We start from the raw sequence: 23,247 nt of genomic DNA on the forward strand, positions 1-23,247 counted from the left end.
AACCCAATCGGAAAAGTCTCCGCGGTGAAAAGCGCCCATCAGCATGACATTTATCAGTGGAACCGGCGTTGACAGTTGTCATCGTCGAATCGCCGCGGAGTGGATTCGGTGTCGGTGAGTGTTTCTGCCACTGAGACACGTCGACAGTCGTAAGTTAGTGGAGTTTTCCTGTGTTTTCAATCATTCCATGTATCTCGCGTCCTCGCAAGGGCACAAGAGTAAAATAAAATTGCAAATCGAATAAACGACGAAACAATGCGAGTGACCAACATTCGCCGCGGTCGAATTTTCCGTATCTTCATTTGCATTTTGATAGCCATTCCAGTTGTGTATTTGCTGGCCACCTGGTCCGATGGCCACAAGAAGGTACGCGAAGTATATCAGTCGAAGTTCGCAGCGCGCAGTGCAAGGGAGGCGCCTAGGCTTGTGGAGGGTGAGTATTGGTGTTGAAGAGGTGTTTTCATTCATGGAACTGAGAAGCGCATATTGTCCCCAAAAGTAAGCGCCTCCTTGCTTCCGCCTAACTTTCACTTTCTCCTGAAGTGCGTGAGGCTGGAATTAACATGATCGGACTTCGTGGCTGCTCCTCCTGATCTGCCTTACAACTGACTAGACCGCTAAGTCCGGCTTTCGGGCATTATAGCGCAGTCTGGTCGTCCAAGGCCAACGAGCCACCTCTTGCGGTACTTACGCATTCTGAGCGAAATCGTGTAAACAAATGGCTCCGCGATGTGTGGGTAGCAATGCCTTAAGGGGGTCGTCACGACGCATCATTAAAACTAAATCAAATAAAGCGAACGTAAAAGTAATTAAAAATCGACTCCTGATCTGTGATAAAAGCTGGTTGTTTCTAGTTTTATTTCAACGTGCAAACTCGTCTCGATATTCCAATATGTTCGAATTATTCATTGGGTTTTCATTAACTTCCATTGCCCACAGTCTAAGCATCTGAACAGGAAACATCAATCGCTAAACAAGCCAAAACCAATTCATTCGCTTATTGAAAATGTTCCAGTTCTAATTTAAGATAAGATAAAAGAGTCGTTGCCTTTGTTAAGTTTGCGCCATAACATTTGCAAGTGATGCCTAAAAGTCGCGCTTTACTCTATTAGGATTTTATCGATTCATGCTTTAAAATATAGAACAAATTTTATTTTCGGAAATATTGACGCCGCCATTCAATTTGTGATAATGAATTGAACAATATGGCTAGACATTGTCGTCAACCGGAAAAACGACAAATTTGAATTCTAAGGCTCATATCTGGAAGACCAGACTACGTGCTCTTCCGTGAGGTGCTCTTAATTATTTGACCATAGAATTGTCACTATTGGGGGCCAATGAAATTAAGCCGAAACATCATTCACTCAAGTGACTGAGATTAGATTAGGGATGCAGGGAGTAACTCTACTTTGGGCGTACCTCTCCTGGCATTTGTTAACATTTCCAAAATCAATTATTGGTGTTCTCTCATGAAGACTCATAGAAGATTTAATTACTCCTACGCGCCATCATGCACGGTCCGCTGAAATGCACTTCAATTCCTTCCAAGACTTCCTGATAATCCTACATTTTTCTCTACCGTTCTGCTCCATGTGCTTCTGAGCGACATTCTCGTCATCCAAAACTGGAATTGTCGCCCCGCCCTAATGTGTGACATATCCCATTGCTACTTTCGCCTTCTGATCAACTTATCCAATGGTAACAACACGACGGACAAATACTACCACCACCAAGTATAGAAGAAACAGTCCGTGCAATTCTTCGGCCTGAAAATCATAAGTCCCCAGGAGCCGATGGAATTACAGCCGAATTGGTTAAATATGGAGGCGATCAATTACACCAAGTGGATCATCAACTTTTGCTCAGGGTATGGGACAGCGAATGAATGCCTGACGACTGGCAAAGAGGCATTATCTGTCTCATACTTAAAAAGGGAGATATCACACCGTGCAACAATTATAGAGGTACCACGTTGCTGAGTACCATCTGCGGCAAGCGATGAAAAAACTGTTGGAATATGGACATCAGTTGCACCACCTCTTCATTGACTTTAAAGCCGCCGGATAGCTGAGTGGTTAGAGCACAAGGCTGTCGTACAGAAGGTCGCGGTTCAAATCTAGCTGGTGGCAGTGGGATTTGTATCGTGATTTAACGTCGGATATCAGTCGACTCAGCTGTGAATGAGTACCTGAGTCAAATCAGGGTAATAATCTCGGTAATACTGACCACATTGTCAATGAAGGCAAGGCAAAGTATATGGTGGCAACGTCAGCACCGAAAACCAAACAATCAACAACATCAAACCGCTCTGGTCAAACGGGAAGAATAAAGATAGGAGAATACAACTTTGAGACCGTTGATAATTTCTCCTATCTATGGTCGAAAATCACAACCGTTAACACAACGTGATGAAATCCGCGCATGGTTGGTGGCAGCCAACAGAGCCTATTTCAGCTTACAAAAACTGTTTCGCGCAAAACGTCTCACCATAAGTTCAGAGCTCTTACTGTGCAAGACAACGATCTTGCCAGTCCTCGTGCATTCCTCGGAAACATGAGTTCTTAGCAAGACAAATTGCGAATTCTTATCGGCGTTTGAAAGTATAATCCTTCGAAGAATTTTTGGCCCTCTACAAGATGATAGACGATTCCATAGCCTATCATAGGGTCAAAGCTCTTACTCTACAAGACAATGATCTCCCCAGTCCTCACGTATTCCTCGGAGACTTGGGTTCTTAGCAAGAATAATTGCGAACTCTTGGCCGCGTTCGAGAGAAGAATCCTCCGAAGAATTTTTGGCCCCCCTACATGAGGATGGACGATTCCGTAGCCTACATAACGACGAAATCTATGAGCGATACCATTACCGTCAAGTTGTGGATAAAATCCGGGTCAATAGGTTACGGTGGGCGGGTCACTTAATCCGTATGGATGAGGATGATCTAGCCCGGAAAGTCTATAAGGGCAATATTTATCGTAGGAAAAGAAGACGAGGCAGACCCTGCCTAAGATGAAGCGATGGCGTAGATCAGGACACCAAACAGTTTTTTGGGATATCGAATTGGTGGACCTCGGCGCAAAACCGGGATGTCTAGAGTTCCTTATTATGACAGGCCTAGACCGGATAACGGTTGTTGCACCGTTGATGATGATGATGATGTGATAACTTTCCGTGTGCTACTCCCATATAGAAGCACAACAAGAACATTAGCCTAGAACAGTCTCAACTTGATTTAGACAAGACAGCGAAGGCGGATAGAGGGTTCTTATTGCGTCAAGCGACATGCAGCTTGGTTCCACTGTAGTCAGAAAGGACACTTCCTAGATATACAAATTGATCAACGATGCTTCGATTCTCTGCCCATTAATTCACATAGGAAGAATCCGACCCTACTTGCCTCTCTTTCTAAATTAAGAGCCATTTGGCCAAAGATCATGACATGCCAAGAGAGCAAACTAATGTGACCAGGAAATCGAAAGATATCACGCTCCATTCAAGTAATCCACATCCTCAAGACAAAGCAGCAGAACATCATCGATAACAAGGAGAAATAATATCAATACAAAATGCAACACTAGCGATTTTACCTTGGTGCAACGCATGGCATTTTGCGGCATCATATGTCGTCTCTGGTAATAGCTATTATTTTTTCCGGATTGTCCCTCTTGCGTAGAGCATGCCAGATACACTCCTGACGCTTTGGAAAGCCTTCTTGAAACCGGTGAAGCCTTTCAAGATGTTCTTTGATACTTTTCAGAATTATTTTACCTTTTATGTTTGCGGCAGAAGAAAGCACGCAAATACTCCTCCAATTGTCACAATTAAAATGGCTGCCCTTCTTTGGAATCTTAATGACCGTTTCCTTCTTTCACTCTCTGGAAAAGTTTCGTATTTCCAGAAGATTTGTACGAGTGGAAATAGCAGATAATTCTGTGGGTAGACCGTCGAGCCAACGGTTTTACTACCTTTGATTGCATTAATGACTGATATGTTTTGTCTTCTGGTTGTAGGAACAATTCGTATCCGCATGTTACGGTGACTAGCCATTTCATCTACAACAGATTATACTACACTGGATTGGATATGGTTGAGAATCTTGGCGAAGTGTTCCTTCCACTTGTTCAACTGCTCGTCATCGTGGGTGATAAGTCGATCGTTAACGTTCCTCACAGAACCATCGAAAGATTTGCGATCACATGCGGTATAAAGCCTTGAAAACTTTGTTGCGGCATCTTCTGCTTCTCTGAACCAGGGCAATAACAAATTCCCTTTTGTCACTGTGCACACTACAGCCCCGTCAATTTAACGCTAGCCACGACCCATCTCGTCGTGCCCGTTTATGTCAATTTGGCAGTTCTGCTGACTGTGGAATAAAAATGTTGAATGAAAATTGAGTTCCAGTGGTTTTGGAAAAGACGAAATCATAGTAGCGATTGTAATTTCAGATAATTTCAACTCAAAATTTCCTGTTGCAATTAGCTAATTTCGCTAAAACCATTTGAATATGTCATATCAATTCAGCTTGCAGTGATTTTCGAATCAAAAAGCTCAAAATCAAATGGAACGGGAATCGTTGCGATCGTAGACGCCCCGAAACCTCAAATGAAACGCGTTGAGTTTCGAACTTTCCGGGATTTCGTACGAAATCGGAGTTCGAGTGCGTCACAGTAGCGATCAATACAGCCTTGCGTTTATCAGCCCATTTTCACGATTCCGCAGTTAGCCAGATCTTGTGACGACCCTTCAGGACGTGGCCGACGACCTGCGTAGCACCCGCAAAAAAGAGCATTTTTGATGACGACCGAAAGCTCATTAATGTTCTCAGGTGGGTTACACAGGGTATCTGCCGTCCGATTAGCAAGATATTTCTGTTATTGTTGAGCGACAGCTGGATTCTATAAGCGGTAGATGTCGAATTTGAGAAATCGTAGCTGACCCGCCCAGTCCAACAAGGAAGCAAAGTCAAACGGCCATTAGATGATGATCACTTTCGAGGCCGATTTCAGCGCCTCTCTTGTTACGCATCGGAAGACAACTGCTGATCACAAAGTGGTTAATCTCATTGTTCTTACAACGTTGGTCAGTCGAAACGCAACTGACCTTATGGCAACTGCAAAGCTTTGAACGTTAATTAAGTCCACAGATTTCCCATCAGTACCGTTACGGTCGGCAAGATCATGTTTCCCCTTAACATGTCCGGACAATGTGTTGTCAGAGCCCACCTTGGCATTCAGATCACCCATCATGATCACAAAGTCACGTTAAGGAAGCCTCTTCTGAACTGGATGTAATTGCTTTTAAAAAACATCCTTCTCCACGAAAGTCTCCAGTTAACCCGTTGGGGAGTTCCGTCCCCACGTACTCGAGGAGGGCGATCAGACCCAAGTCTGCAAGGAACTCATCTGAAGTGGCTCTGCCACGAAGCCTCACCGGAGGTTAGCTGGTACCATGGGAACCGGGATGGCCCTCTGAGAGCATATGCTCTAGGAGAAATCCTGGAGGATGTGCTCTCGGCCCGGTTATTTGCGGCTGGCCCCCTAGTGGGAGTTTCATGGTGGTTGTGGTTATGCCTACATCGCGGGCAGAGCTCCTCGGAGTTTAAGCGTGGAGTTGCGCTGTACAACTCGGGTGCCGTACCCCTTAGTTGCGGCAGAGGTGTTAGATAGGCCTCGCATCCACTGGTATGAATGCTGAGCCTGCACTCAGTATAAACCAGGACCGCTGTGCTTGCATGGCGGGGCTCTGATTGTAGTCCCAAAATCAATCCGTGTCCGAAGAGGACCGTGGGATTAAGCCTTCACGGCAGGTACTCACGTTAAACCCCCAGGACTTTCCACGGAAGTCTGAAGGCCGTAGTCCCCAAGATATAACTAACATGAACTAAAACCGGGGCCATAGCATAGCATTTGCTTGGAACAGAAGCATTGCAATCACATCAAAAGAAGGTAGGCCTCATCAAGAACTACCATTCGGTTAGCTACGAAGAATTGTGCCATAAATTGTACCTGTTTTTGGAAGATCTGAATAAGCAATTACAAAATGTCTTCTTTTTTAGCCTTTCTGCCGTTCACAAGCAGGGTCAGCTCGTCGTCGTCGGTTGCGCCATTTTCTTCTACAAAAGCTTGATCCGAACGCAGTCTTCAAATCCCCATTCAGCGTATCAAGCCATCGCTGTTTCGGCCGGCCGTTTGGTCGCTTATCATCGACTTCGATGTTCAAATAAATCTTGGCAAGTGAATTCTCCTTATCGCGAATTACGTGACCGTACCATCGAAGACGCCTCTCTCGTAATTTGTCCACGATCGGTGTAGCCCCATATCGACCGTGGATATCCTCTTTTCGGATGTGATTAAGGCGTATTACGTTACTAGTTCATCTTCTTCTCCATTACTGCGAGTCACCATTCATTTTATAGTCGGTCAACACTAAAAGTCATAGAGGGCGAAAGAGGGGGGCGGGGTGACGATACTGACGGTGTTACATGAGGTGATCATTCCATTTTTGGACAAGTTGAAACTGGATGCCCTGTGTGACAGTGTCCATAACAAGAACGAAGAGGAGGAGAGGGCGCTTCTTTGATGAAAACCGATAGAGACACGAAGCGGTTTTGATACACTCAACACACTTCGAACTTTACTTTTCGGATAACGGTCGAGTAATTTAACCTAGTTCACGAGTTCCTCAGGTGCTAGGTGTTGTCGTAAAGCATACCAGATGGGTCCGTGTGGCACACGGTCAGACGCTTTCTGCGGATCGAAAAATGCAATGTTAAGAGGGCGATGCTCCTCACGGTGTTTCTCCATACGTAACCGTATAGCGTGTATTGCGTCAGTAGTTTCACAATTCTTGATAGATCCAACTTGGTTCACGGTTATATGGACGATTTCACGAATACGTTGTCAAGAAAGTGTTCATGGTGTTCACAACATGATATTATCTTGGAACCCGAAATTTAATTGCGGGTTGAATGGAGAAGAAAGACTATTACGACGATGCAAAGGAACTTCGAGTTCGGAACCTGGTGCAATGTACGCTCTTTGTTCAGATTTGGCACTTTAGAGCGATCACCAGTAAAGTGGAAAAGTAAAAGATAGATGTCTTATTGGCCCAGGAAATAAAATATTTCGGCAGTGCTATAATTAAGTACCAAACGCGCATTATTTTCAAAAGCGGAAAAAGCCCTAATCTCGCGACATCATAGATTTCAGAACCTTTGATGAAAGGATTGGCGCGCTTTTCGTCATTTTAATGTTTAGGCAATCGACGTGCACGTTCCAATGAAAGACAGGTATGACTCAGTAAAAGATAGTCGGTTTCAGTAAGTATTGTATTGGCCTCGAACGACGTCAAAATAATACTCGACGGGGTGGTCCACCACGGAAACACTAAGGACCATAGTCTTCTCGATATAAATGTGTAATGATATTAGAGGCTCATAGAATTCACTCCCAATAGAAGCACGGCAATCTTTCAATCCATTTGATCATATCCTCATTGAGAAATCTAGCATCCTTGATATGTGTTCATACCCCAGGAAAAACTGCGGCAGTGATCCCTATCTCATCAGAATCGATACCGCCGCTATCAGGTTCGATATTGAGAAAGTCGTTATTTTGATTTGTAGAATTATTAATTTGCTGTGGAATTAGACGTTGAAGTTGAGCGTCAACCTCTCGATCTCGTCACCTTGGGTTTGGATTCCGGTCGTCTTGGATGCCTGTATTCGTATTCGTGCTACTTCCCAGCTGTAGGCTTATCGCTTCCATAGCATTAAGTGTGATGATAATGAAACTGAAGTATTGTCTCATTGAAATCTGAGACGGTTTGTATGCCCTATACTTCACAAAGGAGTGAACAGGAGAAATACATTTGAAAAATCGTTAATTTTAAATGGAAATGCTTGAAGACTTTGAATAACAGTGGGGGTCATTTTCAACATGCATGGAGTAGCAGATCTGCAGAAAATGCAGGAGCATCAATGAATAGCGGTTTTATTCTCTTCTAGTGTATTGATGGCCGAGACGATTTTGGTTTGGAGGAACACTCCGTATCTGTGTCAAATTCTCACTCCAGTTCCAGTTTCGAAATTTAAAGGTAGCTAGCCCACAAATCTCTATTCCTGTCTAAAAAGGCGAGGCTCAGTACTAAGAATCCTACTATCGAATGTAAGGTATAAAGTAGTGTGCTTTCAACTACGCAGATGACTTGGCAATGGTTATGATCGGAAAACGTTCGGGAGACATGGAGGTCGAAGAAATCAGTACAGTAAAAACAACAAAATGAAGTTTCTCTGGAAAGAACTAATTTGACCTTGGCGGAAGACAAGATGGAAACGGTCAGAACAACGAACAGAAGAAAGAAAAGGACTATCGGTCAGTTTAAACCCGCCTATAAAATATCCGGAGATCATAATCGGCCGTAAATTGTGCTCCAAAAGGTATCTGAACGAGATGAAATACAGCTGGAGTGGTGGGATCCATTTTGCTTAACGCGTCGACCATAATGCAGAAAAATTCACAGAAAAGAAAGAAAATAAATTCAGTTAGTAGTCTAATGGCTTTGGGGTAGCGCTGTTTATAGCTGGTATGATCTCATCCCTCTCACTTGCTGGGGAAATGCGTTTGTTGTACTGGAAAAAAAGATAGACTCAGGGATAACAAACACTGGACAAAGGCGTACGTTTAGGGCGTAGTCGTGTAATTATTGGCAACATAGAGAGGCCAAGTTCGCGAAGAGTCGATGGAAACACAACAGAATGGATCGAAAGACCTCACGGAAAAACAAACCACCACCTTACGTAGTATCTCACAGAACCAGAAGTGGTTATACATATGCAGAGGCTCCTCAGTAGGAGTGCCAATTCATGCTGCTCATTGTCCGAGATTCGAGCGTGAGTGGAAGAGACGGAAGCTCTTCTTTTGATACTCCTCGAAAGCCAAGGAAACTTCAGTTTTTTACTAATCTTTAATATTTCCACGAAAATTGTAAATCTGTGGATATGTTGGGCCCTCATTGTATAATACGCTATGATCAAATAGTAAAATTTTTATTTTATCTCCTTTAAAGCAACACACGTTGCCAACGTTTCATTTATTTGCTCTCTCGTCGCATTCTGTTTTTCCGGTTTCGGATTGTTTTCGAAACGTCACTCGAACGATTATTGACTTGTCTCCATCTGAAACTCATAGATCCATGTCATATACCAGTAATTATGCGTTTCGGAAACTATGTCCTCAACAACCGTCTTTTGAAGTTGTTTTTACATGAAATTCAGGTTGTTAGGATGCACCCGGAAGTGACACTTCTCATAAGCAAACTTTCCACCACAATGTGCTTCATGCCACTCATCTGAAGTCACTCTTGTCGTCACTGGAGGTTTATTGGTGTCATGGGATTGAGATGGCCTTCCGACAGCATATTTTCCAGGAGAATTCGGCACGTTACACGCCCAGGAACTTTACCGGAATGTGCTGAGCGTTTCCATATGTAGTGCCAAGTACACCAGCAATCTCTTTTAGGCAGGCTGGTATAATAATATTCGAGCACCATTTCTTTCACTTTTTTGACGTCTTCGTCGATACTACTATACGACGACTTTTAAATTCTTTCTATCACTCTTATGCCCGAGTTCTCGACAGAACAGGCTCCTCAAAGGCTTTTTGCAAGATTTTTAATGCATCAGCATATAAACTTCCTGGACGCTATAGTATCAAGCAGTCTTCGTCAGATTCTGTGTGCTCCAGTTCGTTGTAGGTGAGCCCAGTGTTAACCTTCCTTAGAAATGTTTGTGCAGTTCAACCTATAGCGGCCCCCTATTGTTCCATTTCAACCAGAGTTATTTTTTTCTTGAACAAGCCTCTATTTTTCGATACCGAGGCATTAACTGCCCCCGTAATACGTGATATCTCCCGCAGTGCAACAATTATAAAGGTATAAGTGGTTGAGTGCCATCTATAAGATACTCTCCGCTATCTTCCTAGACCGGATAACCATTATTGGCATATACATCCAGGCAAATTTACAACAAATCAGTTGCATCATGTTTCCATCGACTTCAAGGCCACGTATGATAACATGGACGGCCATAACAGAATTTGGTATTCCGTCAAAATTAATATGACAATGCTCTTATAAGTCCTCATGTCTTTCTCGGAAGCTTGAGGTTTTAGCAAAAAAAATTACCAACTTTCAACCGCGTTTGAGAGAAAAAAATTCTCCGACGAATTTTCGGCCCCTTACAAGAGGATGAACGTTTCCGTAGTCTATATAACATTGAAATTGATGACCGATATCGCGACCGTCTGCTCGCCTATAATATCGCGTTGAAGCAGCACCTAATCCATATGGGTAAGGATGATCCTATCCGGAAAGTCTATAAGGGCAATATCTATGGTGGAAAAGGAATACGTGGCGGGCCCCACTTGGAATGGAGCGATGGCGTAGACCAGGACGTCATTTATTAAGGATGTCGAATTGACCCAAAACCGGGATGTCTGCTGTTCTTTATTAAGATAGGCCTAGACCTGACACTGGTTGTTGAGTCGTTGATAATCATACAAGCTTTATTTTCTGCATAAACTATTAAATGGAACATTAGTCATCTGCTGCAGGGGATGCTGTCTACCATATCATACCATTTTGTTGCGCTTGTATAGGTGATGCCGTTTAAAAAATGAACAATCTGTAACCTCATTTAACGAAAATTTGTTTCCAACTTATAGGTAATGTGAAGTTTTCATTTCTTGAAAACAGTCGTTTTTGAAGGCTTCCTTGGATTTATAATGCGCTCTTCAAGGGTCTAAGATTCTTATATTTGTTTGAAAAGATGAGGATTATTCCATTCACGATTCTTGAAAGGCAATCATTTTATCATTAACTTCAAACAAACACAAACTTCAAAAATAAACATCAATTAATTTCTTTCATTATTTTCTTCATCAGGTCTCGGTAACTTCGAACCCCGAAATCAGCCACAACGCGAAGGCCCTGGGGAATATGGAGAACCATATCATCTACCACCAGAAAAGAAAAACGAAGCAGATGCTTCAGAGATGGAGTATGGCATGAACATCGCTTGCTCAAATGCAATCTCCCTCGATCGTGCTATCAAAGACACTCGCCTGGAAGAGTGCCAACACTGGGACTATCCATACGACTTGCCAACAACAAGCGTTATAATCGTATTCCACAACGAAGGCTGGTCGGTGCTGATGCGCACTGTACATTCCGTGATTAATCGCTCGCCAAAACATATGCTCCACGAAATTCTACTTGTCGACGATTTTTCAGATAAAGAGGACTTACAGGACAAATTGGAAAGCTACATTAAACGATTCAATGGAAAAGTTCGATTGATTCGAAATTCAGAACGGGAAGGGTTGATCCGAACACGATCGCGAGGTGCTAAAGAAGCGACTGGTGAAGTGATCGTTTTTCTAGATGCACATTGTGAAGTGAACACGAATTGGTTACCTCCATTATTAGCTCCAATTTATCGCGACCGCACTGTAATGACTGTTCCTGTTATCGATGGAATCGATCATAAGACTTTCGAGTATCGACCAGTATATGCTGATGGCCATCATTATCGCGGTATATTTGAATGGGGTATGCTATACAAGGAAAATGAGGTGCCGAAGAGGGAACAGAAACGTCGTGCTCATAACAGCGAGCCTTACAAGAGTCCAACACATGCTGGCGGTCTGTTCGCCATGAACAGAGAATATTTCTTGGAACTTGGAGCCTATGATCCGGGCCTTTTAGTTTGGGGAGGAGAGAATTTCGAATTAAGTTTTAAAATTTGGCAATGTGGTGGCAGCATAGAATGGGTGCCATGTTCTCGAGTTGGACATGTTTACCGCGGATTCATGCCTTACAACTTTGGAAAATTGGGAGCTAAGAAGAAAGGACCTCTGATTACGATCAACTACAAACGAGTGATAGAGACTTGGTTTGATGATAAATACAAAGAGTATTTCTACACCCGCGAGCCACTAGCTAGGTATTACGATATGGGCGACATTAGCGAGCAGTTGGCCCTGAAAAAGAAACTCCAATGTAAGAGCTTCCAATGGTTCATGGACAACGTGGCCTACGATGTTTTCGATAAATTCCCTCCGTTACCGGCCAACCTACATTGGGGAGAACTTCGTTCGGTAGCAGTAGAAACATGTTTGGATGCAATGGGACATCAACCACCTTCTATAATAGGACTTCAGCACTGCCATGGTCGTGGAAACAACCAACTAATTCGCCTGAATGCAGCTGGCCAACTGGGTGTCGGCGAGCGTTGCATAGAAGCCGATCGACAGGGCATCAAATTAGCCTTCTGCCGACTAGGGACGGTAGACGGTCCCTGGCAGTACGACGAGGAGACGAAGCACCTGTTGCATCGCGTCTACCAGAAATGCATGTCGCTGAATCCACAATCTCTTCAATTGTCACTGAGCCCGTGCGACGTAAACAATGCATATCAACAGTGGAAGTTCAAAACACTGCGACCCTAGGTGGTAGTTGGAAATTATTTTTAGTGTGTAACAAAGACTAATTTATAGGTACGATGTAAAATTTGTAAAAGGAAGAGAAACATATTTCCATTTGCTCCGTCCAATGTTCTGCTAAGCAGGAAACCGGAATCATTAATCATAGAAAATTACTCATGTGATCTAAATTCAACAAATTGTATTTCGGTTTGTGACACTTTTAATGCGTATTATTGTAGTGGGCTTCGGTTATAAGAAAAATGTCTGATTTTAAAACGCACTATCTATCTTATCTGTAAGCTATAATTTTGGTATCTTTTAATTAACAAAGTTCGTTCTACTCAAAAGAAAAACAATCAAGTGAAAAAGTGAACAAGTTAGTTGCAAAGGGTGGAATTGTCTCTGCCAATGTTTCAAGTAAATGTTTTCGCTATGAATCTCATGATTAAGGCAAAAAGTTCAAATACATTTTGATGACAACGAGATTGGTCTAATTTTTGTACGTAAACCGCAGACTCCATTTTAGGAAATAGTTAATCTGTACGTCGCAAATGGAATGATTTACTTTCCACGCTGAGTGGGAGGAGTTTCAGTGGACGTTTGTATAAGATCACGAATGTTTGGTTTCGAACTTTCCTAAGTAATTTTAGCACATGTTTGATAGTAAGAAATGTATATCATCTGAATTTTAATATTGAATATATGAGATTTTGAAGGAAGTATTGATGTTTTTCTTAATACCACAAGTAGGAGATTTTTCGGTTGAGTAGGTTCTCAGAATGAGTTCGTGAAAGGAATGATCACTTTTCAGCCTCCGCACTCCTCCCTTTTGCATTAAATGCCAGCTTTGAAAAGTACTAATAGAGAGCTTTCATTTGACCCCTCACATGACTATATTTGGTGAAAAAAAATGTACACCCTCTTCTTGTATGTATGGACTTTCCCTTAAGTTCAAGCTACGGATCCATTCATTCTTCTGTAGGGGAGCAAAAATTCTTGGAAAGATTCTCCTCTCAAACGCGCCCAAGAGTTCGTAATTTTTCTACTGAAGAACCGAAGTCTGCGAGGACTACAAGATCATTGTCTAATGCAGTAAGACCTTTGTCACTATGCTGAGACATTTCGAGCGGAACAGTTTTTGTAGAATGAAGTAGGCTCTGTTGGCTGCCAACAAGCGTATGCGAATTTCATCGTCATGGCTGTTATAGGTTGTGATCTTCGACTCTAGATAGGAGAAATTATCAACAGTCTTAAAGTTGCAGTTTCCTGTATTTATTCTTCTCATTTGACCAGTGCCATTTGATCATTTGGATGATTGGCTTTTGGTGTTAATATTGGCACCATGTACTTCGTCTTGCCTTTATTAATGCGCAGCCCGGGACCTCGCGCCACCTACTCGATGTGTATGAATGGTATCCCCCTGGTTCCGTAAGTGATCCTGCTGATTTTATTTGGCCTCGTATAATAGTCAGGGCCAGCTTAATCAGTGTTATCAATTTAGTCGCTGTCTTACACTTGGAGCATAAGTTGCTGAACCGCTTGATGTAATTGGTCACCCCCATATTCGGTTATAATTCCATCGGCTCCTGGCGATTCATGATTTTTAAGTTAATGAATTACACCAGCTGTTTTCTCCATGCTTTGCGGTGACAGATTTGTCTATCGTCTTCAGTTGGCCGGGCCTCCAACTTATCGATATTCTGGTTGTTGAGCAGCTCATCAAAATACGCAACCCATCGCTCCAATATGCCGATTCTGTCGGAAATCAGATTTCCCTCTTTGCCTCAGGCTCATCCTGCTGATTTGTTAGTAAAACTCCGGCGCATCGTCCGGTTACTCCCTGCACTTCTGGAGTTCTTTTCCTGTTTGTGAAGTCGCTTCTCCACACGATGGAATTCGTGATAGGCCTCTGTGCGTCCCCGCGTTCTTTGAGAGTGCAGCATTGCTCCGTATACACCATCCTTCCGTTTCATTGCTGGCTTTCAGCCATCGTCGAACCAGTTGTTCCAATTTTTGTTTTTGTGAATAGGCGAAATATGTTTGTGACCGTATCAATTATAATGTTCTTCAGGCGATTGTAAAGATCATTGATCATCTGCAGGACCTCTGTTGACTGCGGTTATTGCTGCATCCATTTCCCCATTAGGGAGGGCTTTATTGTGGATTTCTTCAGTATTCACTCTCACCTATTTTTCAGAGGGAATTCTAGGCTGAGAGGTGGCGACTTTCACTTAATTTCGTTGAAAGTAATCCAGTCTGGAGGGGCCCCTGTATGTTTGTGGACTGCTTTCCGTGCAAACTAGGATTGTGCAAATTGATAGGCCGTTGCCGAGTTCGTCGTTGTGTAGGTAATCAAGTCGAAGGCTTGTATTGTGGCTCCGTAACTTCGGTCTTCCATGTAGGGCTGCCATCTCTATCCAACCTTCAACCTGGATGTCTGCGGATTTTCATTAAGAAAGAACTGCCAACGATCACCACATGGAGCGGAAGATAGGGTTTGGTTTGTAGATTATGTATTTTAATTTTCATAACACCTGAGGCCCTTTTTACGACTGCATCTTGAGGTTCCGCATAGTTTGTACCGTAATCACAGAATTAATTTTGTACTTGGTTAAACACTACCTTTATTTGGCAGTACATTTTCGTACAAATTTCGGAAGATGGGCTCGCAAAAGAACGGACGCTCGAATTTGATTGTGCTGCTTCTGGTTTTAACACACAGTGATGCGATAAATAGTGGCCGTAGAAATCGACCTCTCCACATTTCTCTCTCATGAAGTCAATATATTGTTGTTTCAGCGCAAAACCAGTAATCGTCTGTATGCTGTCTTTTTGTAGTTGCTCAACAATTTAAGGTCCTCTATGAATGATGATTTTATAGAGATCGTAGAGTGTTAGCAATGAAGTGGTCTTCACACCTTGTTTAGGAGAAGTAACCAATGCTGATCCGGCCCGTGAAACTCCTGATTTGCGTTAGCAAATCTCGCCTAGCTTCACACCGCTGCTGAAAGGGAATATGTGTAAATAAGTTCCTTACCGATATTAAGCCAACTCCTCCGCTGCCCTTTCCGAAATAACAACACCAATTAACTTTCTACTACTTTATTTTACAAAAAAGCTACTTAACCAATTCTTTCGGCGATGACCTTGTCGATATGACCTTGTGAATATTGGAGCGTTACAGCTGGTCAATTAGGTAACGAACGGGAAAGAATTTCGATCGGAAATTCTTGCAAACACACCTTCTGTTTTGTAGCGTAAGATTGTGGCCAGAGCCCACTTCACGAAGTTTCCAGAAGTTCTGTACCTTCTCTTGAAGTCGTCTTGAATCGTGACTGCAAACCTCGTAACAAAATATGGTGATTTCAGAATTTGATACTCGGCCGGAGACCATCCACCTGCACATAGTGCTCGGTAGAGTTTCCAACTGTTTGCCAATACTATTTGCCCAACAGAAAGTAAGAGCATGATTGAAACCAGGATGCTTAAAGGTATGCACCAGGGGCTGGATAACCGGCATATCGCCAGAATTGGTAAATGCCCGGAATTTAGGAGGATGTTGACTACAATGAATAAATGAGATTTTAATCAAACAAACTTTAATCAATGTAGGATCGTTTAGCATTTACTTGAGCAGACAAGTTTTAATTCTGAGAGGTAAATTGCTTTCATAACTCAACCTTATAGAATCCGTGACCGTGGCACATGGATTGCAGACTCGACTGGAGGAGCGGCAATAAGGGTTGCTGTAGCCAAGCTATACAATACACCTGGAGTCAGACGGCCAATGACTTTGTGTGGGCGAAGATAAGCGATATGCACGTGTAAAGCTGCTACGCTCCACCCAGTTTCAGATTGTCTGAGTTTGAAGACATGCTGGGCAACCTTGTTCACGATGCAAGTCGAGGCACCGGTAATTACCTTAAATGGGGAAGCAAAGACAATAATGCAAGGGGCCGAAATCTTTTAGAGGCGTTTACCCGGTTAAATATAGTTCTGGTCAGCAAAGGTGAAGTAAGAACCACACGGTACGGAAAGAGCACATACAAAGCGGAGAATGACCTCAGGAGGCCTGTCAGGTGAACAGTATAGGTTCTGTAAAATTAGATTAATCATTGACACCGACCCCGCTTCTGAACAGGACAAAGGCTGAAGAAAAAGAAGATTGACGACTTCAAATTGGTTGCTAGCCTGACCGGGAAACCAATTAATTGAAAGGGTAGTAGTAGCAAATATTGCGTTTAAGTGAAGCTGGACGTGAGGAAAACATTCAATTAGGCCAATTGGAATCGTGTATAGAAGTCCCTGGCCAAAGCTCTGCACTGGGCCCTCTGCTGTGAAAAATCATGAACAAAGAAGCACATACTTAATCTTCCAGTTCCGGAAGAGACCACATTCGGGGATACGCCAATAACAGCACTCAAAGATGCTGAGGCTTGGTTAGAGAACGCTGGACTGGCACTTGCGAAAAAAAAAGAAAGCGGTCCTCATCAACAAGCGCCGTAAGAGAAATTTCGTTTCCATTAGAATCGGGAGTCATATCAGTTACTGAGAATAGTGCTGCATATTTTATATAACGCATATATGATATAACTGAGTGCGGCCTACAGACGGACGCCCTTAAAGGTGTGTTCTGCTTTCCAGACTACGTCAGATAATGCGGCGTTCGTCATCTCGCGAATAGTAGTGATTGACATCTGGGGAGACGAAATTTATAATCAGCTGGGAACAGCGATGGGACCACTCAAAAGAGGGTCGTTGGACATACAGGTTGATCCCTACTATAAGGGTGCGGTTGGAGAGAAAGCATGGGGAGGTCAGTTATAATCTCACCCGCCACGGAGGATACTGCCAACAGCTTTATAGATTTAAATTGGATACCTCGCCTGATTCTCCAAACTGGGTTGAGGTCCCGAAGAACACAGCGTACGTATTCTTCCAATGCCCAATGTTCATGGTTCATTTAGAGAAAACTCAAAGTGAAAGGCTGTCATCGGAAAATGTTGTCTGGAGAATGGTAGCTTACCAGGAGAATTGGCGTGCCCCATGATAGCAACGATCCAAAGTAAACTGGGGAAAAGCAGAAGAGGTTAGGAAGGCGCGGTTACAATCGCCGCGGATAGAAGAAAGGAGGTCTAGCTAAATTAAGCGAACTTCGCCCCGTGATATTATATCTAAATCGGGGGGAAATGCTGTTAATGGGTAAAAATCCCACACACAGGCAAGTGTTTTTTGAAGATATCCGCCTCCTCAAAAAAGGCAGAGAGACACACATTGAATAGATTCTAATAAGGCTTTGCTTCACTCAAAACCTTAAAAAAGAAATGAATGTATTGGATAAAGTAAGAAAAAAAATTGAAAAAATCAAAAATTTGACTGACGGTTTCGTCCAGAGCAGAGGCAACTCATCAGACGCTGCCTCACCTCTGCCCTGGGAGCAGCGTGACCGAAAGTGCCAACAGGTGGAAAGACGCTCCCTTTTATCATCGCAAAAACACGACAAGGTTGCGAGTTATATTGGACTTAAAACACCAGTCGTTGTAGTCTAAGCTAGACTAAAGCTAGGTTGTTGTTTAGGATCTGCGGGATCCTAAGTCCCCATCTACTTGATGGTGGACCGGACTAAATGAGGAGCAACTTACTCCCTCGTTTTTTAGTCCATGGATCCCTAGTATTGGAGCGTAGCACCCCAAGCATTAAGAATTGAAAAAATCAAAAATTTGACTGACGATTTCGCCCAGGGCAGAGGCAACTCATCAGACGCTGCCTCACCTCTGCCCTGGGAGCAGCGTGACCGAAAGTGCCAACAGGTGGAAAGACGCTCCCTTTTATCATCGCAAAAACATGACAAAAAAGCTAGTGGAAACATTGATCAAGGCAGAGGGTTACGAGTAAAAAAGTCGAGTTAGTTTATTTTTTCAATAGTGCAGATGCTCAGCTTTGTTAAAAAAATAACCTTCGTAGCCAGATAAAAAGCAGCAGGATCACTCTCAAGACCATTCGACATCAACAACGGTCTACGACAAGGGAATGCCCTATCATGCGTCCTCTTTAACCTGGCCCTCGAGAAAGTGATCCGTGATGCTGAGGTAAATGCAAGAGGTACGATCCTCTTTAAGTCCACCCAATTACTGGCCTATGCTGACGATATCGACATCATGGGAAGAACCACCCGAGACGTACAAACTGCCTTCATCCAGATCGAGCAGGCGGCGATTAGTGCGAAATCTTGGGCTGCATATCAAGGAAGGCAAGAGAAAATATGTGGTGGCAACGTCAGCATCGAAGACGAATCAACCAACAACATCAAACCGCACTGGTCAAACAGGAAGAAGAATAAGGATAGGAGAATACAACTTTAAGACCGTTGACAATTTCTCCTATCTAGGGTCGAAAATCACAACCGATAACAGCTACGATGTTGAAATCCGCGCACGGTTGTTGTCAGCCAACAGAGCCTATTTCAGCTTACAAAAACTGTTTCGCGTGAAACGTCTCATCATAGGGTCAAAGCTCTTACTGAACAAGACTATGATCTTGCCAGTCCTCATGTATTCCTCGGAAACTTCTTAGTAAGAAAAATTGCGAACTCTTGGCCGCGTTCGAGAGAAGAATCCTCCGAAGAATTTTTGGCCCCCTACATGAGGATAGACGATTTCGTAGCCTACACAATGACGAAATCTATGAGCGATACCATGACCGTCCGGTTGTGGATAAAATCCGGCTCAATAGGTTACGGTGGGCGGGTCACTTAATCCGTATGGATGAGGATGATCCCATCCGGAAAGTCTATAAGGGCAATATCTATGATAGAAAAAGAAGACGAGGCAGATCCTGCCTAAGATGGAGCGATGGCTTAGGTCAGGGCGCCAGACAGCTTTTAGGGACATCGAATTGGTGGACCTCGACGCAAAACCGGGATGTCTGGATTTTATTAAGGCAGGCCTAGACCGGATACCGGTTGTTGCGCCGTTGATGATGATGAACACAAGAGTGGAATCCCTTGTGTCCTGTACTACGGTAAAGCTTCAGCACGTTGTCCTCACCTTTACCCGTTAACATCAACAGAGCGCTCAGCTCCTCACGTTTATCGTAGATAGATACCATTGTGAAACTACAAAATTTGACTCGCTCTTTTGAATTATCCGATCATTTTCAGGGTGACTTTTTCGATGAAAAAATGTATTAACTTCTAAGGCCAGAATGCCTAATTTTGGGAATGCTTTTTTCCTTGTACAAACAAAAAAGGCAAAAGCTTGTTCTTTTTTGTGCACCAAATGTTCTCGTTGAATGCATTCCTTGCCTTAGCAAAACACAAACCAGATAATGGGACATGGTACATATGAATTTGTTAATTATCTTCAATACGTCTTTAATGGAAGTTATTGCATTTTTTTGGAATTTTTAATCAAATGCATGTTTCTCTGTAAGAGTTCCACCTCAGCAGCAATCACTTGTACATGCTTTATCAAGGTGAATTGATTTGCATTACAAGACTTATTACTGTAAATGATTTCCAACCAGTTGCATTTATCGCTAAAGATATTCCATGTCCTCTATTCAACTTTTTAATTGAAATGAAAAAGGTTTTCAAAAATTAAGTTGCTTTTTTCCAAAATTTCATCAAATGCCATTGAACTTATTCGTTGGTATTACTAAGAAATCTGGTTAGAAATACTCGATTAGCGCATAGGGTGACTATTTGAAGTAAATATTAACTAGTAAATTAGTAGTCAGGGCCGTAGAAAGAAAATTCCGACCCCATTTAGCGTTAGTTACGCCGATATGTGTCACTATTCCGGGGCCCCTCTTTGCTCCCGCTTTCATCTTGGGAAATCCACTTGGAAGTATACTGCACATTGTCTGCTGCCGGTATCATCTTCGCTGTTGTTTGTTTGGCAATCCATATACCGCAAAAGCTCGCTAAGTTTTAACGGCCACACAGGTCGGCTTAAAAGTGATGCTGTGATGCTCAATGATAATGGGTTTCCATTTTTGAACATTAAGTACATCATTGTAGATGACGTTCGACGATAGTTTGATTCCAGTGGAGGTAATGCTTTCTGAGTACATCAACAGTTTGGTACCAAAGCACCACCACGCCTTGCCTTTATCACAAGCTGGAGGGCCTTATCAAGTTTGTCTTCTGGATTCAGGGTTTCGGTTCTGGATATTTTACTGAAAATTTCTAGTAGATCTTCTCTGATTCCTGTAACCTCCTGGGGGCAGCCTTTCGTCGCTTCTGTTGCTAGGTAGCGACCCCCATCACCCCCTTGACCACACAGCAATCTATGCGTTAGCATAGCATAAATCTACTACACGAAGGTTTCATCAGTACCATGCTTTCTGTGGACATCACCGAGTTTTTGGAAAGGCGCAAATCAATCAAATCAAAAAATAAATCAAATCAAACTCCCCTTCAATGTCCACGACTACCCCATCTTACCCTTCACAGTTGTATCCTTTATCTCCTCTATCTTTGAAAGGAGCGACTGAAGACCAGACCTACGGAATTTTCCACGCTGGTAAGCATGTTGGTTTTCATTTAGTAGGTGCAACGTCAACGCTTTCCCACGAATGTGACGCTCAACCAGTCTCTCCAAACGTTTCATCAAGAGTGATATCAAGCTGATCTGTTTGAAGTTCGTTGAATTAGAGTAATCATCTTTCCTAAACATCGGTATGAAGACTACCTTAACCATCTGACAATATGGCAGTTCTCAACTTTTCACTGTTAGCAACCACTTTCGCAGTGTTCATCTTGCAATAACTACGTGTTGAAGGGGTTGCAAGAACCGCCAACTCTTCCCCTTCCACTTTTCTTACCAGTTCTCCCGGATGGTGTACTTCTAGGAGAGTCTGTACTGATTCCAGTTTGGAGTTCGTGAAAGTACCATCTAAGAGAGTCCAACTTGGCCGAGTCATTCCTTCTAAGGACTTTGCACAGCCTAGAAGTATTTCTTTCACCTTCCAGTTCCTCACAGGAAGCTCTAAAGGAGTCTCGTTTGGGCCTCTTAACGAGCCTCTTATAGTCACGCTGTAAATAAAAATCTCAGTCAGGGTTGCATATTGTCATTGATATTATTTCTTCTTGTTATCACTGATGAAGGACATGAAAGGCTTCAATAGACCATGAGATCTTTCTTAGAACACTTCAGCTGTGCTGGTGATATCTGTTTGCTGTCTCACCGAATCAGGCAAGTAGAGTCGTACTCAACAACTCAATACCAACAAAACAAAGATTCTTAGTGGGAAGGGTCATCGCACTCTCTGTGTCTGCATTAATAGCGAGAGTATCGAGGCTATGCCGAATTGGTTTTTCTAGGAAGAATTGTTGCACGGAACTGGAAGTCGTTCAACGCTTTAACAGTGTTAAATATGCCAAACAAGCGTCATATAAACACCAAAATCAAGATGAGATCGTTTTATGCTGATGTTCTTTCTATATTGTTGTATGAGAGTAGCACATGGAAAGTGATCACAACTGTTATTAAAAAGTTGCACATTCATCAACACTTGCCTGTGACGTCCCAATTTCTAATGAAGAAGTTCGTGGGCGCATAAAGCAGTTACTCGTAAACGTGTTGATGAGAAAGCGGAAGTGTATCATTATTCACACATCGTTGGTGCAACAATTGAATTGGAACAGGGCCTTGAAGTGTATTAGAGCAATTTATTCAAGATCGTAACGGTACTCTACAGGATTACAGTACTTTATAGGAGGCGAGATTATTACCCCGATTTGACTCTGGTGCTCATTCACAGCTGAGTCGACCGGTATCAGACCTAAAATTACGATACAAATTCCACTGCCACCAGTGTGGTTTAAACCGTAACCTTCCGTATGACAGCGTTGTGCTCTAACCACTGAGCTATCCGGACACAGCGAGTATATCACACTTTAAGGCGAGACTACAATTCCTTCGCTAGCTACGCCATGCAGTATAAACTAAATTGTCCGACGAATGGGTCGCCCCAGGAGCATCTGGCGCACAACGGTGAAGGAGGAGTGCAAAAGTCCCGGGAAACGAAAGAGCTGAAATGTATTTTGGGAAACTGTGAACGATGACGCGTATTCGTGGTCGAGGCGCTCTTCTCCATTAAGGGGTGAATGGCAACCATATACATATTGGTCAGGGAGCAAAAGTTGCCGCAAATAATAATTTCACTATTGTATACTGCATCGCAAGAGAGAGCTCGCAGGTGGTTAAAAACCATTCGACGGTCCAGTGAGGGACGTTAACGGTAGGTTTCCCATCCACGATCATGAGCTGCTGAAGAGGTGGAGGAGTACCTTAATCGTGTATCCTTTTTTAGGGGAAGGGGGTGGAAAGCTACAAAATTTACTGTTGCCTCTTGTCGGACAATTGTGTGGAGCTATTACCCGCCGAAACCACTTCCTTCTTTCATCTTCTACTTTTCCCGCGGGACTCCCATATATTATTACGACACAAGGCTGAATTAGAATTTATTCTGTGCCCGTGCACACGTTTGTATTGTCACTTCGTTCTTTCTTCCGACTAACTTCTTCTTACCAAAGCTTCTTCTGGATGGCTGCCATTGCCTTTTCGACTTTGATCCTTTCGACTTATACATAGGCTGCTTGATATTTTCGGTTGTTCAGTGCTACCCGGTTGTAGCTCCCAATTCAGCCCTATGAGTTGCAAGCAAACAAGATATATTCTACGCTCTCTGCAACGTTCGGGTATTTTGAGCCAAATGATAAGTCGTCATGTTTAAATCGATAGCGGTATGCTCGATA

General features: G+C 43.0%; 1 protein-coding gene across 1 annotated transcript; it reads left to right on the forward strand.

The window, feature by feature from the left end:
- The first annotated feature begins 61 nt into the window (after positions 1 to 61).
- On the forward strand, positions 62 to 13,204 carry LOC119656721 (N-acetylgalactosaminyltransferase 7). Its single transcript, XM_038063248.1, has 2 exons — positions 62 to 433; positions 10,945 to 13,204. Exons 1-2 carry the CDS (start codon positions 256 to 258, stop codon positions 12,507 to 12,509), a joined length of 1,743 nt encoding a protein of 580 aa, XP_037919176.1. The 5' UTR covers positions 62 to 255; the 3' UTR covers positions 12,510 to 13,204.
- The last annotated feature ends 10,043 nt before the right edge of the window (positions 13,205 to 23,247 follow it).

The sequence above is a fragment of the Hermetia illucens genome, chromosome 5 (assembly GCF_905115235.1).
Source record: "Hermetia illucens chromosome 5, iHerIll2.2.curated.20191125, whole genome shotgun sequence".
Classification (NCBI taxonomy): Eukaryota; Metazoa; Arthropoda; class Insecta; order Diptera; family Stratiomyidae; genus Hermetia; species Hermetia illucens.